General features: G+C 40.1%; 1 protein-coding gene across 1 annotated transcript in view; it reads right to left on the reverse strand.

The window, feature by feature from the left end:
• TTF2 (transcription termination factor 2) overlaps nucleotides 1-24,779 on the reverse strand; it is a 64,509-nt gene extending 39,730 nt beyond the window's left edge. The window contains exons 1-4 of the mRNA XM_027866778.1: nucleotides 24,636-24,779; nucleotides 24,400-24,502; nucleotides 19,626-19,712; nucleotides 1,473-1,539 (exon numbers count right to left, since the gene is read on the reverse strand). Coding sequence (XP_027722579.1) covers nucleotides 1,473-1,539; nucleotides 19,626-19,712; nucleotides 24,400-24,502; nucleotides 24,636-24,663 — 285 coding nt within the window. The 5' untranslated portion in view covers nucleotides 24,664-24,779. The remainder of the gene's footprint in view (nucleotides 1-1,472; nucleotides 1,540-19,625; nucleotides 19,713-24,399; nucleotides 24,503-24,635) is intronic.
• Nucleotides 24,780-25,033: the final 254 nt, after the last annotated feature.

Consider the following 25,033-nt stretch of genomic DNA (forward strand, 5'->3'; position numbering starts at 1 on the left):
AATGAGAGCAAAGAGAAGGGAGATGTCAGAGAAATTATGGCAGTAGAACTGATTAACTCTGGCAAAATGACTGACTATGGAGAGTATAGGAAAGGAAGAAGTCAAGGATGACTGTAAGATTATGAGATCAAGTGATTGGGAAGACAGTTGTGCCCTCAACTTAAATAGGAAAGCTGAGGCAGCTAGGTGGTGCAGTACACAGAGCTCTGGCCTTAGAGTCAGGAGGACCTGAGTTCAAATCTGGCCTCAGACACTTGGCACTTCCTAGCTGTGTGACCCTGGGCAAGTCACTTAACCCCGACTGCCTCATCAAAAAGTAAAAACAAAAACAAAACATAAATAGGGAAGCTTGGAAGAGGAGCATGTTTTAGAGGAAAACATGATGAGTTCAGTTTTGGAAAATCTCACTTTGAGCTATCAGTAGAACAACCAATTGGAGATGAAGGACTAGAATTCAGACAAAGATTAGGGATGGATACACGGATACACACACACACATACACACACACACACACACACACACACACGCGCGCGCATAAGTATGACTTTATATTCATTGACCCCCAACCCCACCACGTACCCCCTGCTAATCTATGCCTCCTAGCATTCCTATGATACTTTAAGACTCCAGTACTACCATCACATAAAGCCTTTCCTGCACGTTCTTTACGCCCGCCCCCATACCACTTTATTTATTTTGTATATAATAAAGAGGGAAAGAATATGAGAGGGAGAGAGAGGGGGAAGGAACAGGAGGAGAAAGGGGGGTTTTAAGGGAAAAACAGGGGTAAAGGGTGACTAAGGAGACAAGAGGGGGGACAGGACAGAAGGGAACAGAAAAGGAGAGAAAGGGGGAGAAAAGGGAAGATAGATGAAGACGAATAAAGGGAGACAAGGAATAATAGGAGAAGAGGGGAAGAAAGAAACAGGAGGGAGATAGAGATGGGGAGAGAATGAAGGTAAAGAAAGAGGAAGAGAAGAGAGATGGGGGAAGGAGGGGAGAGAGAAGAAGGAGGGAAGCAATGGACGTGAAACCTAAATATAAATAATCATTGGAGAAACTTCCAAAGGACGATGGATGGCATAGGAACAAGTGCCCAAAAGGCTGGAAAGTCACTGAATCTACTGAGACTAGATAAAGTAGAGAGAGGGTGAGGGCTCAGAGAGGTTTTGACACGCAAAATAGGAGAGGGGAGGAAGCTCAAGACGCTTGGCCTCAATGTTCTCAGTAAAGTCGGAGCTGAGGTCACCTGTTGAGAGTGAAAGGGATTTGCACATGTGTACATGTATATGCCTAGGTATATGTATACAGAAGCTTGAAAAGAAAAACAGTTTAGAACAGCCATCACGGATTGTGCCAGTCAAATCAGGGATAAATGAATCATCACAAGCAGTAAGCCCCTAGTTGGTTAAAAACATGAAAGGTTTAACACAGGGAGTTATTGGTTTAAATCAAGATGAGCCATTCCTACCTTCCAGGGAATGTTTCCACACCAATGTTTCTTCTCTGCTTTACTTCGACTACATCGATAGAACAATCTAACAGAACATAAAACACAAAGCAGAGCCATGAAAGCCCAATCACAAGTGCTAAGTTTATTTTTTATAACCAAGCCCGAAAGCTTTGTTAAAGCAAATGTCTTGTTTGTATTCCATAACGTACAGTATATATGTTGGATAGTACAGTACTAAGAGTATTTGAAAATGAAGGAAAAAAAATAATGATGATGATGCTGCTGCAGTAACCAGAGGATATATGCATTTCTTTTGCTCCCTTAAAACTTAACTGAGCATTGATTTAAGCTTTCCTCAAAATTCATCCATTTTTGTCTTACTTGATAGGCAGCTACAAAGACTTGAATCACAGCTGAATAAGAGTTTTTATTTAATATGTTCAACACCCAGGGATCCAAATTATTTGCATTCAGGAAAAAGTATCCCAGAGTTAAATCGTTTTAGTCTTGATTTTAACTGCTTTATGCAAAATAAGTCAATCAAAAGCTATAGAAAATTATCATTGAATAAAAAATGCAAGTGAAATAAAGAATTCCAAGAAATAGTGAAGAACTTAAGGCTGTTTCATGCCGGTTCTGCTTGTCACACCTCCCGCTAGCACTGTGTAGGGACTTTAAGTGATTCCCTGGACCTCTTTCCTTTCCATTTTTTCCCCATGTCTGGACTAAGTCTAGTTTTCATTCTCACTGGGGCCTCCAGTACTTTCTCAGGCCGGCACCAATTCGGACTTAACCATTTCAAATCTATACCTATCCTCTACTCTCAAATCTCTTGATCTTTTATCCTGTCACTCAGGGATCATGTCCTGCCAACCCCCTAACCCTGGATTGCTCACTCCCATCATGCACCTCCTCTGTTGCTCTTTTTTACAAGCTGAAGGGGACTAGAAGATGCCATACAGCAGTACTGGCTGGGTTCCCTATAAACTTAACCAGTCTCTATCGGGCCCTCTCTGAAGCAAGGTGATCTTTTACCCCTCCATAAAACTCTCTCACACCACCCTGCCCCTTAAGCTAAGGACTTCAGCTTAAAACTTTACTAAAAAAAAAAAAAAAAAAAAAAAAATAGAAGCTATTCCCAGTGAATTGCCTCTTTTGCCTTTCTCTGCTTGTCACAACTCTTTGATGGTTATCCTCCATTATCAATTACTTTAATCCAGACTCTGATAAAGAGGCGGCTCTGACGTACTCTTGATCCCATCCTCTCCTGTTTTCTCTAGTAGATTGCCCCCAAATCAGCCACTTGCTCTCACATATCTTTAACATCTCCCTACCTACAGACTCCTTCCGTGCTACCTACAAACATACCCCAGTCTCCGCTAACCTTGAAAAGCTTTCACTGCACACTGCATCTTCTTGAGCTAGCATCCTATCTCTCCCCTCTCTTTCGATGCCAAACTTCCAGGAAAAGTTATTGACACAATGCCTCCACTGCCTCTTCTTTCATTCATTCCTCAATCTTTTGCAATCTGGCATCTGACCTCAATATTCAAATGAAACTGTTCTCTCTTAAGTTATCTATGACATCTTAACTGCCAATCTGATGGCCTTTTCTCAGTCAGCTTGCTTTTTAATCTCTCTGCAGCGATGGCAGTGTTGGCAACCCTCTCTGCTGCTGCTGCTTTCTCTTCTCTTGGTTTCCATGACACTGTCTCTCTTGGTTCTCCTCCTGCCCATTTTCTTCTCTCTCTTCTTCTGGCTCCTCTTTCTTATCATACCTGTTAGCTGTGCATGAATTCCCAAGGCTTTGTCCTAGGCCCAGGGAGGGGAACCTGTGGCCTCAAGGCCACATTTACGACTGAATCCAACTGAATCCAAACTTTATTGAACAAATCTCCTTAACAAAAGGATTTGCTCTGTAAAACTTGAACTCAGTTAAAAGGCCATACCCAAGGACCTAGAAGGCCACATGTGGCCTTGAGGCTGCAGGTTCCCCACCCCTGTCTAGGCCATGTTCTCTTCTCTCACTTCTGCTGGTTCATCTTTCTTACCATACCTGTTAGCTGTGCACGCATTCCCAAGACAGTCCTAGGCCATCTTCTCTTTTTTCTCTACACTCTCTCACTTGGTGGCATCATCAGGTCCCATGTTTAATTATTATCTTTGTGCAGAAGACTCCCAGATCTACATATCCAGCCCTAGTATCTCTCCTGAGCTCAAGGACTACATTATCAACTGCCTATTGGATATTTTGAAGTACAAATCCCATACACATTTCAAATTCAATGTGCCCGAAAAGAACTCATTATCTTCTATTACTAATGCCTCTCTTATGAATTTGCCCTCTTTCTAGAGAAGGCCCCACTATCCCTTCCAGTCTCCCAGTTTTGAAACCTTAGTTTTTTCCTTGATCTTTCACCCCTCCTCACCCCACACAGCTGACTGCCAAATTTTGTTTCTCATAGCTCTCTCCTGGATTATTTCAATAGCCTAATTGGTCACTACCTCAATCTCTACCCCTTCCAACTCATCCTTCATATAGCTACCAAAGCAGTTTTCTTAAAATGCAGATCTAACCACATCACTCCTCTGCTCAAAGACTGATAGCTAAATGTTGTCTTGAGGATAAAGTATTTGGCATTTAAAGCCCTTTGTAACCTAGCTCCAATCTACCTTTCCTGGGTTATTACATATTACTAACCTTCCTGTACTCAGTGGTGCAGCCAGACTAGCTTACTTACAGTTCCTCACAAATAACACTCCATATTCTATGTCCATGCCTTTATATTCATTGTCCTCCTTGCCTGCCAAGTACTCCCTGCTCACCCACGCCTCCTAGAATTCCTGTGATACTTTGAGACTCCAGTACTACCATCACATAAAGCCTTTCCTGCATGTTCTTTACACCCACGCACCCCTACCACTTTATTTATTTTGTATATATTATGTATATACTTATTTGTGTGCATGAGGTTTCCTGTAACAGAATATAAGTTTCTTAATGGAAGGACCTACTTCATTTTTGTCTTTGTAACCCTAGTGCCTAGCACAAACCCTATCACATAGAAGGCATTTATTAAATGTTTGTTGATAGACTGATTTATCTCAACTGGTGTGAGTAGTCCTTTCAATGGTAGAGATTCTAACGCCTTCTCATCCTGTGCATTTTCTGTCATCGTCTTGTCTCCTGGCATTACACAACTAGCTGGGCAGTAATGCAAACTGCACACCTGTTATTCATTCTTGCAACATGACCAACCCACCTCCTTTTCTGGTCATACCTTTGACACCACTTTTGGTGGCCAACCTCACCAGGAAGATGCTGCTGTACTATTTATGTCCACCATTACTTTATTTCCCTCTGGATGAGTTACAATTTTGATTCTTCAGAGACTGTGGTTTCCATGATTTACAGCCAGACCCTAACACTGGATTATTAGTATTAAAAAGATAAGCCTTTGTTTCAAGGAAAAACTTCAGGTCATTAAAAGAACTGTGCAATGTTCCACACACACACACACACACACACACACACACATACATACATACACACAGATCATATATACACCTGCTGAAGGATCAGCTCTATCCACTATCCTACGCACCTGAATATCACAGTCTGGCCATTCAGCATAATTCATCTGTTTGGTTTTTGCTAAGTACATAATTGGCCTAAATACTTCTTTGACCGATTTTGGATCCAACTGAAGAGATTCTGCAATATCTGGGGCTTTGATGCAATCAGAACAATGCTATCCTAAAACAGAGCCATCTGGAAGACCATGACTTAAAGGAAACCTTCCATTTAGATTCTGTGGTGGATGTCCTCCATGACAATGAATATGTCTTTAGTGAGCACACAGAACCCCGTTTTATGCCTCATTTGATATTACTAATCAGACGGCTGGATAAAGTTAACTCTTCTGTTGCATCTTTTAAGGAATCAAAGGATCACAACTTGAGAATTGGAAAGGGCCTTAGTGGTCAATAAGTCTAAGTCAAACTCAAAAAAGAATCCTCTACCACACACGCGGCATCAAGTTTTGCTAAAAGAACTCTAATGAGGGGGAGTCTACTGCCTCTTAAGGTATCTCCTTCTACTTGTGGATAGGTCTACTGGGAAGTTTTTCCTCAAATTTTATCTAAATTTGCCTCCTTACCACTTCTGTTCATTGTTTGTAGTGTAAGGTATTAAGAAATTATGTTTCCACAGATGTAGAGGAAATGGTCTTAAAGTCCATATAGGTGTGAAAGGACTGGTTTTACTTAGAATTGTTTTTCAAAACTAGTAGTGTGGTTAAAAATGCTGAAAGTAGGACAAAGGTTACAAATTGCTCAAACTGCACATGCTTAATGAGTCTATGAACATTATCTTCTCCTCCCCAAGGAGGCACAATGTTGTATGTAGAGCGAGGGGAAAACATATTAAGGAATAATATGAAGTAGGCATTCCTGGAAGTTGTACACCTCAAAGTATCCAGCCAAAGGAGAAACGAGGAAGGGACCTTGCATTTCAGGATAGGAATATAACTGCTTGCTTTCACTTTTGTAGGGTGTGTCTGCCTGTAGCAGCACATTCGCTTCTTTTTTAAGTGAGGCAATCGGGGTTAAGTGACTTGCCCAGGGTTACACAGCTAGTGAGTATCATGCATCTGAGGCCACATTTGAACTCAGGTCCTCCTGACTCCAAGGCCAGTGCTCTATCCACTGCACCACCTAGCTGCCCCTAGCACACTTGCTTCTTGCAAGAATGTATAATAAATGAGCTCGCCTCGTCTACCTTGGGAGTCTTTGTTTTTCCTAACAAAAGTTATTCCTAACACTAGTTCTGCTCTCAGTGCCCTAGGACAAGGATGATCTCTTTCTCATAGGACAGCCCTCCAAATACTTTGAGCCAGCTATCACATTTCCCAAATCTTCTTTTCTCCTGGGCTAAACCACCCAGGGTTCCTTCAAGGCTCATGACCATTCAAGGTGCCCCCTTCTTGATGCTATACAGCAGCAGTGTCAAACTGAAATAGAACCAGAGTCTTAGAAAATCAAATTAACATTATCTATGTTGTACTGTACTTTTATTCATTCTGCTAAACATTTCTCAATTACATTTTAATCTGGTTCCTGCAGCAGCCTCAAGTCTGACACCTCTGTTCTATAGCTTATCAACGTCCTTCCTAACCTGTGGTGCCCCAAACAGAATACAATACTCTAGATGTGATCTGACAAGGACAGAGCACAGCTAGGCTATTGGCTTTTTATTCCTGGAAGTAATGCCTCTTCTTTTTTTTTTTTAAGGCAATTGAGGTTAAGTGACTTGCCCAGGGTGACACAGCTAATATAAGTGTCAAGAGTTTGGTCTGAGGCCAGATGTGAACTCAGGTACTCCTGACTTCAGGGCCAGTACTCTATCCACTGCACCACCTAGCTGCCCCCCAGTAATACCTCTTTTAATGATACCCAATATACAGCTTTCCTGTATGCAGGATCACATTATTTAATGACTGAATGAAAAAGCACTTATTAAGCATATACTATGAGCAAAGCACTGTACTGACTGATATATGCTGAGCCTGAAAATCCACTAAGACTCCCAGATCTTTTTCCACACAAATTCCTATCATTCTTCCCCCATTTTTAAGTTGATTTCTTGAACCCAAGTGTAGACTTTATAATTATCCCTATTTCATCATATTAGATTCAACACAATATTCTAGCTTTTAAAGATCTGTTTGTATCCTGTCAATTACTGTATTAGATATCTCTCCCAGTTGTGTCTTAACACCATATCTGATAAGGATGCCATCAAAGCCATTATCTAAAATAATGATAAAAATTTAAAAACAGCAGAGGGTGAAATACAATCCTTAAGGCACTCTACTGGAGACCTCCTTCCTTCCAAGATGACATTAAAACTGTTAAAGATTATTCTGTGAGTCCACTGATTCAAGCAATTCTGAATCCATCTAACTGTATTTTACCCAGCTCACACTTCTCCATCTTTTCCACAAAAATAGCAAAGGATACTTGATCAAATCCTTTGTTAAAATCTAGTTAAACTACACCTGCTGCATCTCCCTTGCTTATTAATTTTGTAAGCCTGTTAAAAAAGGAAATGAGGCCAGCCTAGCATAATCTATGCTGATGTTCTCTAGTCATCTCTTTAATGATCTTCCCAGAATTTTTCCAAGAATTGAAGTCAAGTTCACCGTCCTACAGTTTACACTGTTTTTTCCCCCCCTTTTCTGAAAATCAGGCCAATATCTACCCCTCTTCCAGCTCTGTAGTATCTCTCCTGTTTTCTACAGTCTTCTCAATGTCACTGACAGTGGCTCAGAGATCACACTCACTAATTCTTTTTACTAAGTGAGGACATAGTTCATCTGAACCAGGTGACTTGAATTCATCAAGAGTAGCTAGTGCTCACTTACCATCTCATTAACCATTTCATTATTTATCATGGGAATCAACATGTAAACACAGGTAACTTACAACCAGGAGGGGACCACAAAAAGGCAACTAAATGGCTCAGTGGATAGAGCACCAGGTCTAGAGTCAAGCAGACCTGAGTTCAAATGTGACCACTTAGTATGTGACCACTAGTCACTCACTAGCTGTGTGACCCTGGACAAATCATTTAACCTCTGTTTAACTCAGTTTCCTCATCTGTAAAATGTGGATAATAATAGCATCTACCTCCCCGGGTTGTTGTGAGGATAAAATGAGATAATAATTGTAAAGCTCTTAGCCCAGAGTGCAGCACATAGTAAGTGCCATATAAATATTAGCTAGTAGTAGTAGTAGTAGTAGTAGTAGTAGCAGTAGTAGTAGTAGTAGTAGTATCCCCCTGGATCACAGTTTTAGAGCCAAGAGGTTAGCTAGGGGTCACAGTGCAACCCACTCATTTTCTAGATGAGGAAACTGGGACTCAGAGAGATTCAGTTAGTTGCTTTAGGTCATATTGCTGGTAAATGCCAGAGTGGGTATTTGATTCCAAGTTTAGTACTTCTCCCACTCTATCACACACCTTTTAGAACTGGTACTTTAGCTGATCCTTGAAGGAAAATAAATACTCTAAGAGGGCAAAGAGAAAGAGGAGGAACATAGTAGAAAGAGTAGAAAAGCGGGAGAAAAGGAATACTGGGTTCAATTTGGCTGGAACATAAATGGAATGATATCTTTCTGCAAAGATAGGTGCCAGACTATGAAAGATTTTTTAAGTCAAACTGAGGAGTTTTTCTTTTATCTTCAATGGCACAGGGAGGCACTGAAGTCTTGAGAAAGGAAGTGACAGGGTCAGACCTGTACCCTAGGGAGATTATTTTGACAGTTATATGGAGGATGGAAAGGAGAATGAAAAGACTAGAAGTGTGGATACCAATTAGGAAGTCACTATAATACTCCAGGGGAGCAGTGATGATGACCTGAACTAGGGTACAGGTCATATGAAAACAGAGAAATGGGTGGATGTGAGAGATATTATGGAGGCAGATCCAATAAGAATTGGCATCTGATTGGGTGTGGGGGTAAAGGAGAGTGAAAAGTCAAAAATATTATTCGAAGATTGCCGACCTGAATGACTGGAGGGGTGGCAACGCTCTAATGTGAGAAACAGGGAAGTTTGGAGAAGGTACAGATTTAAGTGGAAAGATAATAAGTTCCATTTTTAAAAAAAATTTTTCCTATCCCGCCTCCATTTATTCCATTCTCTCTTTTGACCCTGTTCTTCCTTATAAGTGTTTGCTTCTGATTACCCCCTCCCCTCTATCATCTCCCTGCTCTCTTGTCCTCTTCCCGTGCTATTTTCCTGTAGGGTAAGATAGATTTCCATATCCAATTGAGTGTGTATGTTATTCCCTCCTTAAGCCAAATCTGAAGAGAGTAAGATTCACTCATTCCCTCTCACCTTCCCCCATTTCCCCTCCACTGTAAAAGCCTTTTCTTGTCTGTTTTATGTGAGATAAATTTACTCCATTCTACCTCTCCCTTTCTCCTTCTCCCAGTATAATCCTCTCTCACCCCTTAATTTTATTCTCCAGATATCACCCTCTCACCTTCAACTCACCCTGTACCCTCTATCCATCCATCTATCTATCTATCTATCTATCTATCTATCTATCTATCTATCTATCTATCTATATACAAATAATTTTTTCTTTCCAACTACCCTAATACTGACAAAGGTCTCATGAGTTACAGATATCATCTTTCCATGTAGGAATGTAAACAGTTCAACCTTAGTAAGTCACTTGTGATTTCTCTTTACTGTTTACTTCTTCATGTTTCTCTTGAGTCTTGTATTTGAAAGTCAAATTTTCTATTCAGCTCTGGTTTTTTCCATCAAGAATGCTTGAAAGTCTCCTATTTCACTGAATATCCATTTTTTCCCCTGAAGGATTATATTCACTTTTGCTGGGTAGGTGATTCTTGGTTGTAATCCTATCTCCTTTGCCCTCCAGGATATTATATTCCAAGCCCTCGGGTCCCTTAATGTAGAAGTTGTTAAATCTTGTGTTATCCTGATTGTGTTTCCACAGTACTTGAATTGTTTCTTTCTGGCTGCTTGTAATATTTTCTCCTTGACCTGGGAACTCTAGAATTTGGCTACAATATTCCTAGGATCAACCATCCAGGTTGTCGTGGGCTGGAAATTTGTTTCACTCTGTCTTTTTGTGGGTTCTGCTGCTTCAGAATTTGTTTAGAGTCGTTTTTTACAGATATTTGGAGGGGTTTGGGGGACAGCTCAAGAAGTCACTGCTTTTATTCCACCATCTTGGCTCTGCCCCTAATAAGTTCCATTTTGCACTTATTGAGTTCGAGATCCCTGTAGGACATCCAGGTAGAAATGTCCAGCAGAGAGCTGATAAGGTGGTACTACTAGACTTCAGGATAGAAATGAGGCCTAGCTATATAGATTTGGCAATCATCTGGATAGAAGTGATAACTGAAGCCATGGAAGCTAGTAAGATCTCCAAGAGATAATGCAGAGACAGAGAAGCCTTGGGGAGACACCAAAGTGGGACATGAATTATGATCTCTCAAAGGAGACTGAGCAAGAGCAGCCAGATAGATAGAACCAGTCAGTCAACAAGCACTTATAAGTGCCTACTATGTGCTAGGCATTGTGCTAAGAAGACAGAAGAGTCACAAAAATCAAGCAAAGAGAGAGTATCTAAAAGTCTAGGGCAACAGTAAGAAGTCAAAGAAAGCCATATCACTCTTCTCAAAACCCTTCAATGGCTTTCTTGAAAATATCTAAATTATTTAGTGTAGCATCTCTGCACTAATGTGAATGGTTACCTCCTAATGTTTGAAATTACATTATTTTAAATAATATTTAAAATGTCTCATTCCTTTATAAAATGTGAAATGGGTAATTTTGACTATAAAATGAAAAAGTTTTTACTCGAACAAAAACAATGTAACTAAAACTAGAAGCAGAAAACTAGAGAAAAAATTTACAGCAAGTATCTCTGATGAAGGCCTCATTTCTCAAATATATAGAGAACTGAGTCAAATTTGTAAGAATACAAGTCATTCCCAATTGATAAATGCTCAAAGGATATGAACAGGCAGTTTTCAGACAAAAAAGTCAAAGCTATCTATAGTCATATGAAAAAATGCTCTAAATCACCATTGATTAGAGAAATGCAAATTAAAACAACTTTGAGGTACCACCTCACACCTAACAGATTGGTTAATATGACAGAAAAGGAAAATGATAAATGTTGGAGGGGATATGGGAAAACTGGAACACTAATACATTGTTGGTGAAGTTGTCAATTGATCCAACCATTCTGGAGGGCAACGTGGAACTATGCCCAAAGGGCTATAAAACTGCATATCCTTTGATCCAGCAATACCACTACTAGGCCTATAACCCAAAGAGATTAAAAAAAAAAAAAGAACTGATTTGTACAAAAATATTTATAGCAGCTCTTTTTTGTGGTAGCTAAGAATTGGAAATTGACTGGATGCCCATCAACTGGGGAATGGCTGAACAAAGTATATGATTGTGATGGAATACTACTGTGCTATAAGAAACGAAAGGTAGGATGATTTCAGAAAAACCTGGAAAGACTTACATGAACTGATACAGAGTCAGGTGAGCAGAACCAGGAGAACACTGTACACAGTAACAAGCGATATTGTCATGAAGAATTGTGAATGACTTAGCTATTCTCAGCAATACAATGATCTAGGATAATCCCAAAGGACTCATGATGAAAAATGCTATTTGAATCTACTGGCTTCTATGGCTCTCAGCTAAAAATGCTATTGATTGGCATCTGAATACAGACAGAAACATACTATTTTTTACTTTATTTCTGTTTTTTTTGTTCAAGTTTTCTTCCACAAAACAACTAATGGAAATGTTTTACATCTTTGCACATGTATAACTCATATCAAATTCCTTATCTTCTCAGGGAGGGGGAGAGGAGGAAGAGACAGAATTTGGAGCTCAAAAATTAAAAAAAAAAGTTTTAACATGTAATTGGGGAAAAATAATATTTTATTTTGTTTATTTTTAAAAAGAGAAGAAAAAAATTTCTCACTCCCAGTAATAAGTGGTCTAAAAAAATAATCTTGGGGCAGCTAGGTGGTGCAGTGGACAGAGCTCCAGCTTTGGAGTCAGGAGGACCTGAGTGCACTTGACACTTACTAGCTATGTGACCCTGGGCAAGTCACTTAACCCTGACTGCCTCACCAAAAAGAAAAAAAAAATAACCTCCTGTTTTACCCAGGTCAGTCAAAGTAATGACAAAGTTCAGTTTTCCTTTGTCCTTCCACCTTTCACTTTTGGAGAAAGAATGTTTTACTTCAAGAAATGTGAGAGTAGCCCCCTGTTTGGAAGCCAGGTAGTAAATGGGGGAAGGTGAGAGGTAGTACAGCGGATAGAGCACCAGGCCTAGAGTCAGGAAGACCTAAGTTCAAATCCAGTCTCAGACACTTATTAGCTGTGTGACCCTGGGCAAGTCACTTCATCCTGTTTGCCTCATTTTCCTCATCTGTAAAATGAGCTGGAGATGGAAATGGCAAACCACTCCACTATCTTTGCCAAGAAAACCCAAATAGGGTCATGAAGAGTTGGACATGACTGGAATAAGGGAACAATAAAAACCAACTGTTTGGGTAGGGGAGATGTGGGAGAAGGAAGGGAACAGAGGAAACTATGCCTGCAGAATGCCTGCATATACAATGAAACCCAGTCGCTGTATTGGTTGGTTTTAGTGACCTGGTTTGGTTTTTTTCTTCTTCTTTCTTCTTTGTTACAAGAGATGGCTCACTCAGAGGGGGAGGCAGAGAGGGAAACATCCAGCAATGAATATGATATAAAAACAAAAGATATTAATTGTTTTAAACTTTAGTACCAACTAATCAACTCAAATCAAATCTCTAATTTCAGTTCTCTTGTGAGGTTCTGATGGCTTACTTAGAGCAAGCACCCAAAAGCTATACCTGGGAAATGACTGGTCTATTGAGGGACTCATCAGATGCTAGCCAGTAGTACCACCTAGTGCTAAAATTCAAGAAATACACCTAAAAGCAAACTCAAACTATTTTGCAGTGATATTCTTGAGAAATGAAAAACTGTCATTTTAACCTGTCTTTTGCAAATACGAATACTTTGTAGGATTAATATGATGGCACTGACTAAAGAATATAAATTTTTTTATGCTCTTTGGAGGAAAACCAGGGCATATCACTTTTGGAAAGAATAAAACTAATCTTCCTCTTCTGAAGTTCCTGTCATTTTAAAACATTGGAACTCTTAAAAAAATTTAAACACACATCAAACACAATGTATTACCGTACTTTGTTATATTCAGTCATCAGCAATTCAGTGATTTGCTGACTTCACGGCCCTGGATAAATTAAAAGTCTCTTACAAAGAACCATTTCATCAAATTTTCCTTTGCAACATCAGGAGCAGTTATTACTTTCTCTCCATCCCCACCGCCTCCAGGCTAATGCAGACCCTTATCACCACATACCTACATTATTGCAGCTGCCTTCTAATTGGTCTCCTTGCTTCCAGTCTCTCTCCTGAAATCAATCCATCCTGTATAATGCTGTTTAGTTAATATTACCCAAATTTCATCTTTATCACATCACTGCCCTGGCTAAAAAAATCTTTAACAGCTACTTACTATTATCTACAAGACAAAAGTCCAAACCCTTTAACCTGGCATTGAATTCAACAACCTACCTTCCCAGGTTCATTTTGCATTACTTCCCTTCATGAACGTTCCAGTTAAACTCAACCAACCAGCTGTTTCCCCATTTGAGCACATCGTTTATTGCCTTCATAAATTCACCAAAAAAGTACCTAAAAAGCACTCCTTCCTCATCTTTAAGAATTCTTATCTCCCTAAAAGGCTGACCTCAAATGCCATCCTCTCTTTGAAGTATTCTCTGATAGTCCCACTTTAAGCATTATCACTCCCCTCAAATTTCCCTAGACCATTTTATCCAGCTTTCTCCTTTGTCTACCTTGCATTACATTCAACTGTGTTCATGTTGTATCCTTCCTATGAGAATGTAAGCCCTTTGAGAGTTAGGACTGAATAATTTTTTATTTTCCTAACTCTGGTGCCTAGCACAGCGCCCTGTAAATAATCAACAAACTTTAAAAAAGGTTTGTTGAATTTCTCCCTCTCCCACATAGCCTATATCCAATCAACTGCCAAGTGCGATGAATTCTACCACCACAGTGTCCCTGCCATCTGTCCATTTCTTTCTATTCCCCCATCACCACTGTAATTCAGGTCCTTATTCTCTCTCACATGAACTACACTACAACAGCCAGCTAACAAGTCTCTCTGCCTCCAATGTCTCCCCAGCCCAATCCATCCTTTACATTGCTGCTACATTGAATTTACCTAAGCACAAGTACATTCTGGTCATTCCCCTGCTTGGAAATTCTCAATGCCTCCCTAGTGCCGATAGAACCAAATCCAGAATCGCTAGCGTGGTATTCAGGTCTTCTACAATGTATTGTTGTTGTTGTTCAGTCGATTCAGTCGTATCCAACATTTTGTGACCCCGTTTAGGGTTTTCTTGGAAAAGATACTAGAGTGGTTTGCCATTTCCTTCCCCAGGTCATTTTACTGATGAGGAAACTGAGGCAAATAGGATGAAGTGACTTGCCCTGGGTCACACAGCTAGGAAGTGTCTGAGGCTGGATTTGACCTCAGGTCTTTCTGACTCCAGGCCCGACACTCTATCCATTGCATCATCTAGCTGCCACAATATATTCTATAACATACGCCAGCCTATACTTCCAGTCATTTTTAGCATTATTCTTTTAAATACTGCAGCCAAATTGAGCTAATCACTATTCCCAGAACACAACCCACTTCTGCTTACGTGATTGCTCTTTGTGGAATGCCTCTCATTTGCATCTCTTACTACTGAGATCCCACCTATACATCAAGGCCTGCTTCCTTAGGAAGCCCTTACTGAACTGTGTGTCTCTCTCATGGCACTTACCAGAAAAGATTATGGACTTAGAAATAGAAGATTTATACACTGGAGGCCATTTGGTTCAACCTTCTTATTTTACAGATGAGGAAACTGAGGCCCAGAGAGGGGAAGAGATTTGTCCAAAGTCAGGTTGTAAACAGCAGAGTTAGGATCCAGATCCAATTCCCAACCTCAAAATTCAGAGCCCTTTCCACAATACTACACTGTTCCCCAGTTCCTCATATTCTGCCTTATACTACAATTAATTTTGCAGTTATCTCTCCATATCTTAGCAAATCAAAAGCCTCTCAAGATGAAGGACTGTGTCTTACTATAATAATAATAATAAAAAATTGTTATTATTATTATTATTGATTTAATTAAGAATAGTTTAAATTTCCAAGCCCCTTATGTACATTACATCTTTGTGTGATGTGGGCAGTGTATGTATTCACAAACAGGCTCAGAGAGATTAGTGACTTGCCCAAGGTCACACAGACCATCAAGGGCAGTAGCAGATTCAAAACCAGGTCTTCTAATTTCAGATCGAGGGTTCTTTCTACTACACGATGCCCAACAGTGCTCTGTACGTGGTATGTTTTTTTTTTTTTAATTACATGTTGTATACTTTATTCATTTAAAAATTTTTTTTTTATCTTTAACATGTGTTTTTAAAACTTTGGGTTATAAATTTTCTCCCTTCCTCCCTCCCCACCCACCCTCATTGAAAAGGCAAGCATCTCGATACAGGTTATAGATGTGTAGTCATGCAAAACACTTTCATAGTAGTCCTGTTGTGAAAAACTAAGTGTATTTCCTTTCATCCTATCCTACCCCCCATTTATTCTATTCTCTCTTTTGACCGTGTCTCTTCTGAGAAGTGTTTGCTTTTGATTATCCCCTCCTTCAGTCTGTCCTCCCCTCTATCAACCCCCTGCTCTCTTGTCCCCTTCCCCCCCTTTTTTCCTGTAGAGTAAGATAGATTTCCATAACCCACTGTGTATGTTATTCCCTCCTTAACCTTCCCCCATTTCCCCTCTGCTGTAAAAGCCTTTTCTTGTCTGCTTCATGTGAAATATTTTACCTCATTCTACTTCTCCCAGTATAATCTTCTCCCACCCCTTAATTTTATTTTCCAGCTATCACCCCTTCATCTTCAATTCACCCTGTGTCCTCTATCTATCTATCTATACAAACATATAATTTTTTCCCTCCCACAGCCCTAATACTGACAAAGGACTCATGAGTTACAAATATCATCTTTCCATGCAGGAATGTAAACAGTTCAACCTTAATAAGTCTCTTATGATTTGTCTTTCCTGTTTACCTCTTCCATGTTTCACTTGAGTCTTGTATTTGAAGGTCAAATTTTCTATTCAGCTCTGGTCTTTTCTACAGGAGTGCTTGAAAGTCCTCTATTTCACTGAATGACCATTTTTTACCCTGAAGGATTATACTCAGTTTTGCTGGGTAGGTGATTCTAGGTTGTAGTCCTAACTCCTTTGCCCTCCGGAATATCATACACTCCAAGCCCTCCGGACCCTTAGTGTAGCAGCTGCCGAACTTGTGTTATCCTGATTGTGTTTCCACAATACTTGAATTGCTTCCTTCTGGCTGCTTGCAATATCTTCTCCTTGACCTAGGAATTCTGGAATTTGGCTACAACATTCCTAGGAGTTTTCCTTTGGGGATCTCTTTCAGGAGGTGTCGGTGGATTCTTTCAATTTCTATTTTGCCCTCTGGTTCTAAAATATCAGGGCAGTTTTCCTTGATAATTTCTTGAAAGATGATGTCTGGGCTCTTTTTTTGATCATGGCTTTCAGATAGTCCAATAATTTTTAAATTCTCTCTCTTGGATCTATTTTCCAGGTCAGTTGTTTTTCCAATGAGATATTTCACATTCTTTTCTATTTTTTCATTCCCTTTGATTAGTGTTACAGTGCCTTGATTTCTCAAATTGTCCCTACCTTCCAATTTCTCCATTCTAATTTTTAAGGAAGTATTTTCTTCAGTAAGCTTTTGGACTTCCTTTTCCATTTGGCTAATTTTGCTTTTAAGGGCATTCTTCTCCTCATTGGCTTTTTGGACCTCTTTTGCCATTTGGGTTAGGCTATTTATGTATGTACGTACATACGTATGTATGTATGTATGTATGTATGTATGTATGTATTGGCAATTGGGGTTAAGTGACTTGCCCAGGGTCACACAGCTAGTAAGTATCAAGTGTTTAGCCCGAGGCCAGATTTGAACTCGGGTCCTCCTGACTTCAGGGCCAGTGCTCTATCCACTGTGCCACCTAGCTGCCCCTAAGCTATTTTTTAAGGTGTTATTTTCTTCAGTATTTTTTTTGGGTCTCCTTTAGCATCACTCTCAGTTTTTCCTCTACTTCTCTTACTTGCTTCTCAAAATCCTTTTTGAGCTCTTCCATGACCTGGGACCAATTCATATTTTTCTTGGAGGCTTTGGATGTAGGAACTTTGGCTTCGTTGTCTTCTTCTGGTTGTATGTTTTGATCTTTTTTGTCATCAAAGTAAGATAATATAGTCTGACTCTTTCTGCGCTGCTTGCTCATGATCCCAGCCAATTACTTGAGTTATAGACTCTTTGTTAAGGTAGGAGTCTGTTTCCAGTGTGAAGAATGTACTGTCCCAAGCTTCAGGGGTTTTGTGCAGCTGTGTTCAGAGATACTTCTAGTGACCTGTAAATTTTCAGTTCTTCCAAGGTGGTATGATCAAGGGTGAGGTGTTTACTCCTTCCCTGGCCTGTGCTCTAGTCTATGAGCACTCTTTTCTGTCTTGGAACTATGAGGAGGGTTTCTCTCCACAGCCACTCGAGCTCCACCATGCCAGAATTCCTCCTCATCCCAGGACATCCACCCAGAATTGTGACCCAGATCCAAGCACAGGCAAAACAAGAGAATCCTGCACCAGCAGAGAGATCCCTGCAATCCCCCTCTGATCAGCCACTCAATTCCCCCTCAGTCTGTGGGCCGGAAGCTCAGGAGGCAGCCGCTGCCCCGCCAAGCTCAGGAACTAGAACTGAGACCACCGGCTTCTCCCTCTCCCTGCTGACACAGACTTTTCCCATTGACCTTCCAAGTTGTCTTTGGCGTTCCTGGGTTGAGAAGTCTGAAAACCGCCACAGCTGCCCGCGATTCAGTCCTGAGGCCTACTCCAGGGTCGCTGCGGCCTGCACACCCACACCAAACTGCGCTCCTCTCCCAGCCTGGCGCGATATACCTTTCTGATCAACCATCCAGGCTGTCTTGGTCTGGAAATTTGTTTCACTCTGTCTTTTTGTGGGTTCTGCTGCTTTAGAATTTGTTTAGAGCCATTTTTTTAATAGGTATTTGGAGGGGTTTGGGGAAGAGCTCAAGCAAGTCACTGCTTTCACTCCATCATCTTGGCTCTGACCCCAAGGTATGCTTTTAAGAAACACATTTTTTTAATTGAATTTAAAAAAGACATTATCAGAAACAGTCATAACCAAGGGAAATCTACCAGTAAATTATTTTGGCAGCAATCCCACAATTTAAATGGACAATCGGGGACAACTGTAGTCCCAATCAAATAATTCATAATCTATCTAATGCACGGCCAGAAAATCAAGAATTGACTGTAACCACACATTGAATATCTTTTTTTTTTCACAATCACTGCTACCATTCACTTGATGAATTTGTATGTATAGAATGTGTACTTTCCTATGAATACAGTACTAGACTGTCAAACCTTTAAGAGAGATCTTAAGGGGAAACAGAGGCTACTATCTTTAAGGAGAGAACAGCAATTACTATCTTTTTTATGATGTATGGCTCCCTGAATTTCCCTAAGCAAGTTCAAAACATGAGGTCAAGATACAAAGTAACCTACTTTTTAAAGTGGCATCCTAAAGCTGGGATCCTCTTAAGTCCAGGCTGAATGTGAAACCTGACAAGTTCCTTGGAAGAATATTAGAAGGACCTCTGAAACTATCTAGTCCAACTCTTTTATTTTACAGATAAGAATTTTGAGAGGGCACTTACCACCTTTCCCCCACAGTTATTCCCAGCAGAGAAGGAGGCATGGTATTAACTGTCAACACTACAACCAACAAGTTTGTTGTTCCATATCGACTAGACATATTTTCTCCATTTTCTTTTTCTCAACCTTAACTACTAATGTACATTGTGATTATACAATGATTATACAATGATTATAATGTCCTAAAGCAGAGGTGTCAAAATCCCAAACACAGTCTGAACAAGATTAAAACATAACTGGGAAATGTTTAACAAAATGAATAAAAATCAAATACAACCCAGACGGTGTTAATTTGTTGTTTTTAAGTTAATATGCTGTCATAGGTTTCCATTTAAATTTGATACCACTGTCCTAAAGCCTCCCAAATTTTTCCTGATGATATATCTTTCATTTTCCAGAAATCTTAAGATCACCAATGAGGATGGGAGTGGGATATCTGCTAGCCCTATGATTACCCATATCAATATTTCAGATTAACCAGTCAGTCATAATCACCTGGCCAGGAGGAAAAGATATGCAACAATTAACAAAGAGTAATTATTCAAAGAGTACAAAAGTGTTAAGAAGACAGAGCAGAGCAAACATTTACACGTGTGTATATATATGCATGTATGCATACACACACATATAAAACACATATATAAGACATACACACACATACGTGTGCACAAACATCCTTGGGACATACCTGTATTCTTTCTTGTCTTGTGGCTGAAACAAATCCTGAAGCTCTACCACATAATCTTCGTGTAATAAACAATGAGAAACAGGAACACTGAAGATAGAAAAAGAATATCAGATTTTTTTTCCATTTCAGGAGGCAAGAAATCAAGCAGTCAATATCCTAAGACAGAATCCTAAACACAATTTTTCTTAAACATAAGAGAAACACAAAACTCATTCATGAGGCCAGGCCTCTAAAAGCATTGCTGTTCTATATACCAACATGATACATCCTGCTGTTGAGGAATTTTGCATAAGACTTTGCCAGATAACTGAAATTTACTTTTCTAAGTAGCAAAGCTCCCTTTAGACATTTTTTGATATTAGATTTTAGATATGATTAGAGATGACAGACATGATAGGATCTTTTAAAAACACATAATACATCACTACCTCCTTAAACAGTAAATATAATTTAAAAGCTTTTGATAACTCTGGGTTGTTACAAATATCAATTAATGTGTTGTTTTATAGTATTTATGACCATTGAGGCAAGGAGAGTTGTTTGCCCTTATATTATCACCCTCAAATGTTAGGCTTATTGTGTTTACTTTAGCTTTTCTATAATAAAAGCTGTCAACTCTAACTTCTTATTGTCACTGCTTTTATCAGCATCTTTCACTTTTATCTTGCTACTTCTGCTCTGCTATAATTGGGGGGAAACTAAGAAGTAAGCTTCAACACTCAACAAACATTTATTAAACACTATGTGCAAAACATTGCTAGATACTAGGGACTGCTGTTGTTCAGTCATGTGACTCTTTGTGACCCCATGGACCATAGCATGCCAGGCCCTTTTATCCTTTACTATCTCCCAAAGTCTACCCAAGTTTATAGTCATTGCTTCCATGACACTATCTATGTGTCTCATCCTCTGCCATCCCCATCTCCTTTTGCCTTCAATCTTTTCCACTATCAGAGTCTTTTCCAATGAGTCCTATCTTCTCATTATATGGACAAAGTATTTAAGCTTCAGCTTCAGTATTTGTCCTTCCAACGAACAGTCAGATACTAGGGATATACCCCTCGAGGTTCTTAATATGTGCAGACAAAACTTATGCTAATTAGAATGTGCATAAAAGTGTTTTGTAAGAGGTCAAGGGATTTTTTTTTAGGAGGGAGTATACTGGACAAAAAAAAAGGCCAGGAAAAGATACTGAAGAGATACACCTGAGCTGGGCTCAAAGGGAGGGATGGATTTCTTTCCACAGATGCAGATAGGAAGGAGAGAAGGAAGTCTATTTGAAACGTGGGAAAACACGTATGTAAACGCCCTGCAGTGGGTGGGGGCTGTATGAAACCAAGGAATATAAACAACTGTTTATCTGGAACTAGTAAAGTGTGCAAAGGAAGAAATACAAAGGGTTGGAAGGTAGAATTATGTGGAACAATAATGGGCTCTGAGGGGCTTTCCTCTAAGTGAATCTTTGGTGAATGAACCTTATAACAAAGATTTTGACTGCCTAGAGATCTTTGTGGTTGTTACCTGGCCTTGGCTTTGTTCAGCAAAGTTTAAGTTTTCAGGTAAGCAAGGTCCAGATAAGAAAGGCACATCTGTCTGTAGAGTAGTACGTGTGCAGACATATGTTGCCACTGGCTGCTTTACATCTGTCTTCATTTATTTATCCCAGATTCTGAACTGGTTAGAATTCAGCTACTGAACCTATTAAAGATTAGCTTGCAGATCCTTAAAGGTGGGCACAGGAGCAAAACCCAAGGCTAGGAAGGTGGGACAGTTGTGACAAAGTTCAAGCATTTAAGACACTTGAACTTATAAACTTGATACTTTCTTGAATTTGATACTTAAACTTGATACTTTCTTATAAAATAAGAAGCTTATCAGGGCAGCTAGGTGGCACAGGAGATAGAGCTCTGCCTTGGAGTAGGAGTACAAATCTGCCCTCAGACACTTGACACTTACTACCTGTGTGACTCTGGGCAAGTCACTTAATCCCAATTGCCTCACCGAAACAAAACAAACAAACAAAAAAAAAACAAATAAGAAACTTATTCTATATGTAGTCCGTTATTATATCTATTAAGTTGTAAAAAAACAACAACAACAAAAAAAAAAAAAACGCTCCAACTAGTCTTCTATCCAGTAATTTCTCTTTTCCTATCAACTTATTACAGGTCTAAGACAATGTTTATCCCAAAACATCATTTTTTGACGGTACAGGTAAAAAGAAAGTATCACTTAGTTTTTTTCAAGTAACCCAGATTCATTAGTTAAAAAAATATAAAACCAAGCTAAATGCATGTATTGAGAGGACATACTTTCTTTCTTTAAACTAAGCCCAATACCTCACACTATCTGCATGAGTATTAAAACTTTTTTTTAAACCAAGCTTAGCTAAAAATCAATAAATAGTAAATAAAGACCAAAATGAGAAGATAGAAACTTATTTTCTTATTCTACATGTAGTTTGTTATATTTGTTAAGTTGCAAAACTACTCCAGCTGTCAGGAGAATATTCTGTCCTGGGTAGCATTCCAATAATTTCTTCCTTTTATTATCAAGTGAAGTATGAAGCTGGAAGTTTTCTTAGAAAGCAGCGGGACTCAGCTGAATTAGGTCTGTAAGTTAGAAAACCAGCTTCATATTCACTGCAAAGCCACAAAGCAAATTATTTCACAACTGTGTATGTTTCTTTCCCTACTTATAAATTTCATACATGTGAAAATGTTCATAGGGGGATTGATTCTAATATGGGAATGATAAGCCATCACCAATTTAGTGTTGGACTTAAGAGTCAGGAAGGCCTAAGTTGAGATCCTCCCTCAGACACTTACTTAATAGTTATGTGATCCTGGGCAAGTTATTGAAATCCTTCCTCAGTAAGTCATTTAACCTATCAACCTCAATTTCCCCATGTGCAAAAAGGGAATAATACTAGCACCTACCTCCCAGGGTTGTTGTGAAGATAAAATGAGATAATAACTGTAAAGCACTTAGTTTAGTGCCTGGCACATAGTAGACAATGCTACCTATATAAATGCTACCTATCATTTTAGCAAAGAGACAGAGGAAGAACTATTCTATTTTTGTTTTTATGTCCCTACTTCCTAGAATTGCACCTTATACAGAGTAGACATTTAATGTTTTAATTATGTTTGTCTAATTGAACTGTGGCATAAACAAGTAACCACTGCTAAAGGACGATAGAATCACAGAATTTTACTCCGGGAAAGGTCTCCATAGCTAGCTGGAGGCAGAGAGAGGACAGTACCTTGACTCCTAAGTCCAATCCTGTCTACTTTACCATACTGCTTTCCTTTAGGCCATCCTAGATTTCCTCCTCCCACTCCCATCCCCAATCAGTTAAGAGGCTACAGGGCTTAGAACAGTGGACTTGGAATCAGGAGACCTGGATTCAAATCAGCTTCAGACACTGTGATCCTACAAGTCATATTAGCTCTCTGAGCCTGTTTTCTCATCTGTAAAACTGGGATAATTGTGGTTGGCTACTTATCTTACAGGGTTTGGGTGAAGAAAGGAAATTTGAAGCTACATAAACATACCAGTTACAGCTAATCATCTGTTCCACTTTGTTCATATCTAGCTAACCCAAGAGTTCTTAACTGCAGTCCGTGAACCTATAGTTTTTTTTTATATTTTGATAACTATTTCAATATAGTTGCTTTCCTTTGTAATCCTATGTATTTTACACATTTAAAATGACATGTAAATGCTAGTTATTACTTTATCAACTATGTGCCAGGCAATGAGAATATGAATATAGAAGTGGTACAGACTCTTTGCTCAAGGAATTTACATTCTATTGGGAAAATGTGTTTACAGATAAGTGAATATAAGAAATACATGAAAGAGATATAAAGCAATAGGGGCAGGGGCTGAGAGAAAAACTACTAGCCCAATCAGCCAAGTGCTCTTGAAGTAGGAGGCATCTCAGTTTGTCCTTAAAGGGGGCCAGTGGTTACAGGTATGGAGGTCAATCTATGCAAAAGCAGGGAGGTAGGAGATGAAAAGACCTACCCATTGCTCCCCAATAAGCAGGCTAGCTTGGCTGAAGCCAAGAGTGAAGGAAATAGAACAGTGTGTGATCAAAGGTGTACCAGCTCAAACTGAAGCCAAGTGTTAAAATTTTTAATGTCGGCATTTACACTTGGAAATTGGCAAACTACAAATCAGAGCTTGATTTGTTTTGTTGGTTGCTTAGAATGAAAAGTGATACAAGAAAATGTTAATAAAATAGGTTAAAGGTATGTCATTCATGCACTTCCCTCACCTGAGCAAGTTGTTAAACATTTACTAGCTCACCCCTGAAATGGGTCCCTTGGCTTCACTAGCCTACCCATGACACACCAAAAAAGGTTAAAAACCCCTGCTCTCATTCCTTATATACATCAGGACTAGACTGTAAGCTCTTTGAGGGCAGGGACCTTGCCTTGGCTAAACTTTGATTACTCTCAGCACCTGGGTCTAAGCCAAATTCTGTTTCTATTTCTAACCCTAATTCGATTTCTGGCTCTAACCCTAACCCAGGTCTCTGCACATGGATAGGGAAAGGAGATGGCCTTGGAAATTTCATCGGCATAAGGAACTTTCAGGTGAGTGAAACTCCCTTCATCAATGCAGATCTGCAACTTACAGTCTTAGGAGGGATGGTAAAGCGACTTGCCCAGGGTCACATGGCAAAGGTGTGCTAGCCTTACTTGGGGAGACAAGCACAGGCAGGCTCCGACAGCCCCGTCCCACCCCACCACCCAGGACCTACTCGACTGGCCGCACGAAGCCACACGACTCTCCCCGGCAGACGAAGAAGCTCTTGCCTTTATTGGGGCCCTCGCGGACTCCGGTTTTCAGTAAGCAAAGAGTCCCTGAGGAGAGAAGGCGACACTGAGGACCCTCGATATCGACCCGTGGAAGCAGAAGAAACTCCGTCTCCTCTTCCAGGCACCCTTCCCCACCCCCCCCCCCCCCCCCCCCCAGTCCTCGCCCCGACCCCCTCACCGTGATCTGGACACAGAACCGGCTCCATAAGTACAGCAGAATGACTTGTGCTCTCCTCTTCCTCCGGGAAGCCCCAACCTCTAGCTGTGCCTGGAGTAAATCAGCCCCCGCAGCTCGGCGTCTTCCGCCATCGGTCCGCTCTCCCTGAGGCGCAGCCAATCACAGCGGAGGCGGGGCTCGCGAAAGCCAATCATGATCGCCGGCAGCCTTGACGCATCGGGAATCTAAAACGACAAAGTAGATTGATTGGTCAGGACAAAAGGATCGTCCCCCGGAGCCCTATTGGCGGAGGAAAAGAACGATGTGGGAGGGAACCAATAGTAGCAAGGCTCACGCTTCCTAAAGTCGAAATTCAAACTGGTGACTGCCCGGGGAAAAGTCACGTGGGACTGTAGGCC

The sequence above is a fragment of the Vombatus ursinus genome, unplaced genomic scaffold (genome assembly GCF_900497805.2).
Source record: "Vombatus ursinus unplaced genomic scaffold, bare-nosed wombat genome assembly UNPS02014782.1, whole genome shotgun sequence".
Classification (NCBI taxonomy): Eukaryota; Metazoa; Chordata; class Mammalia; order Diprotodontia; family Vombatidae; genus Vombatus; species Vombatus ursinus.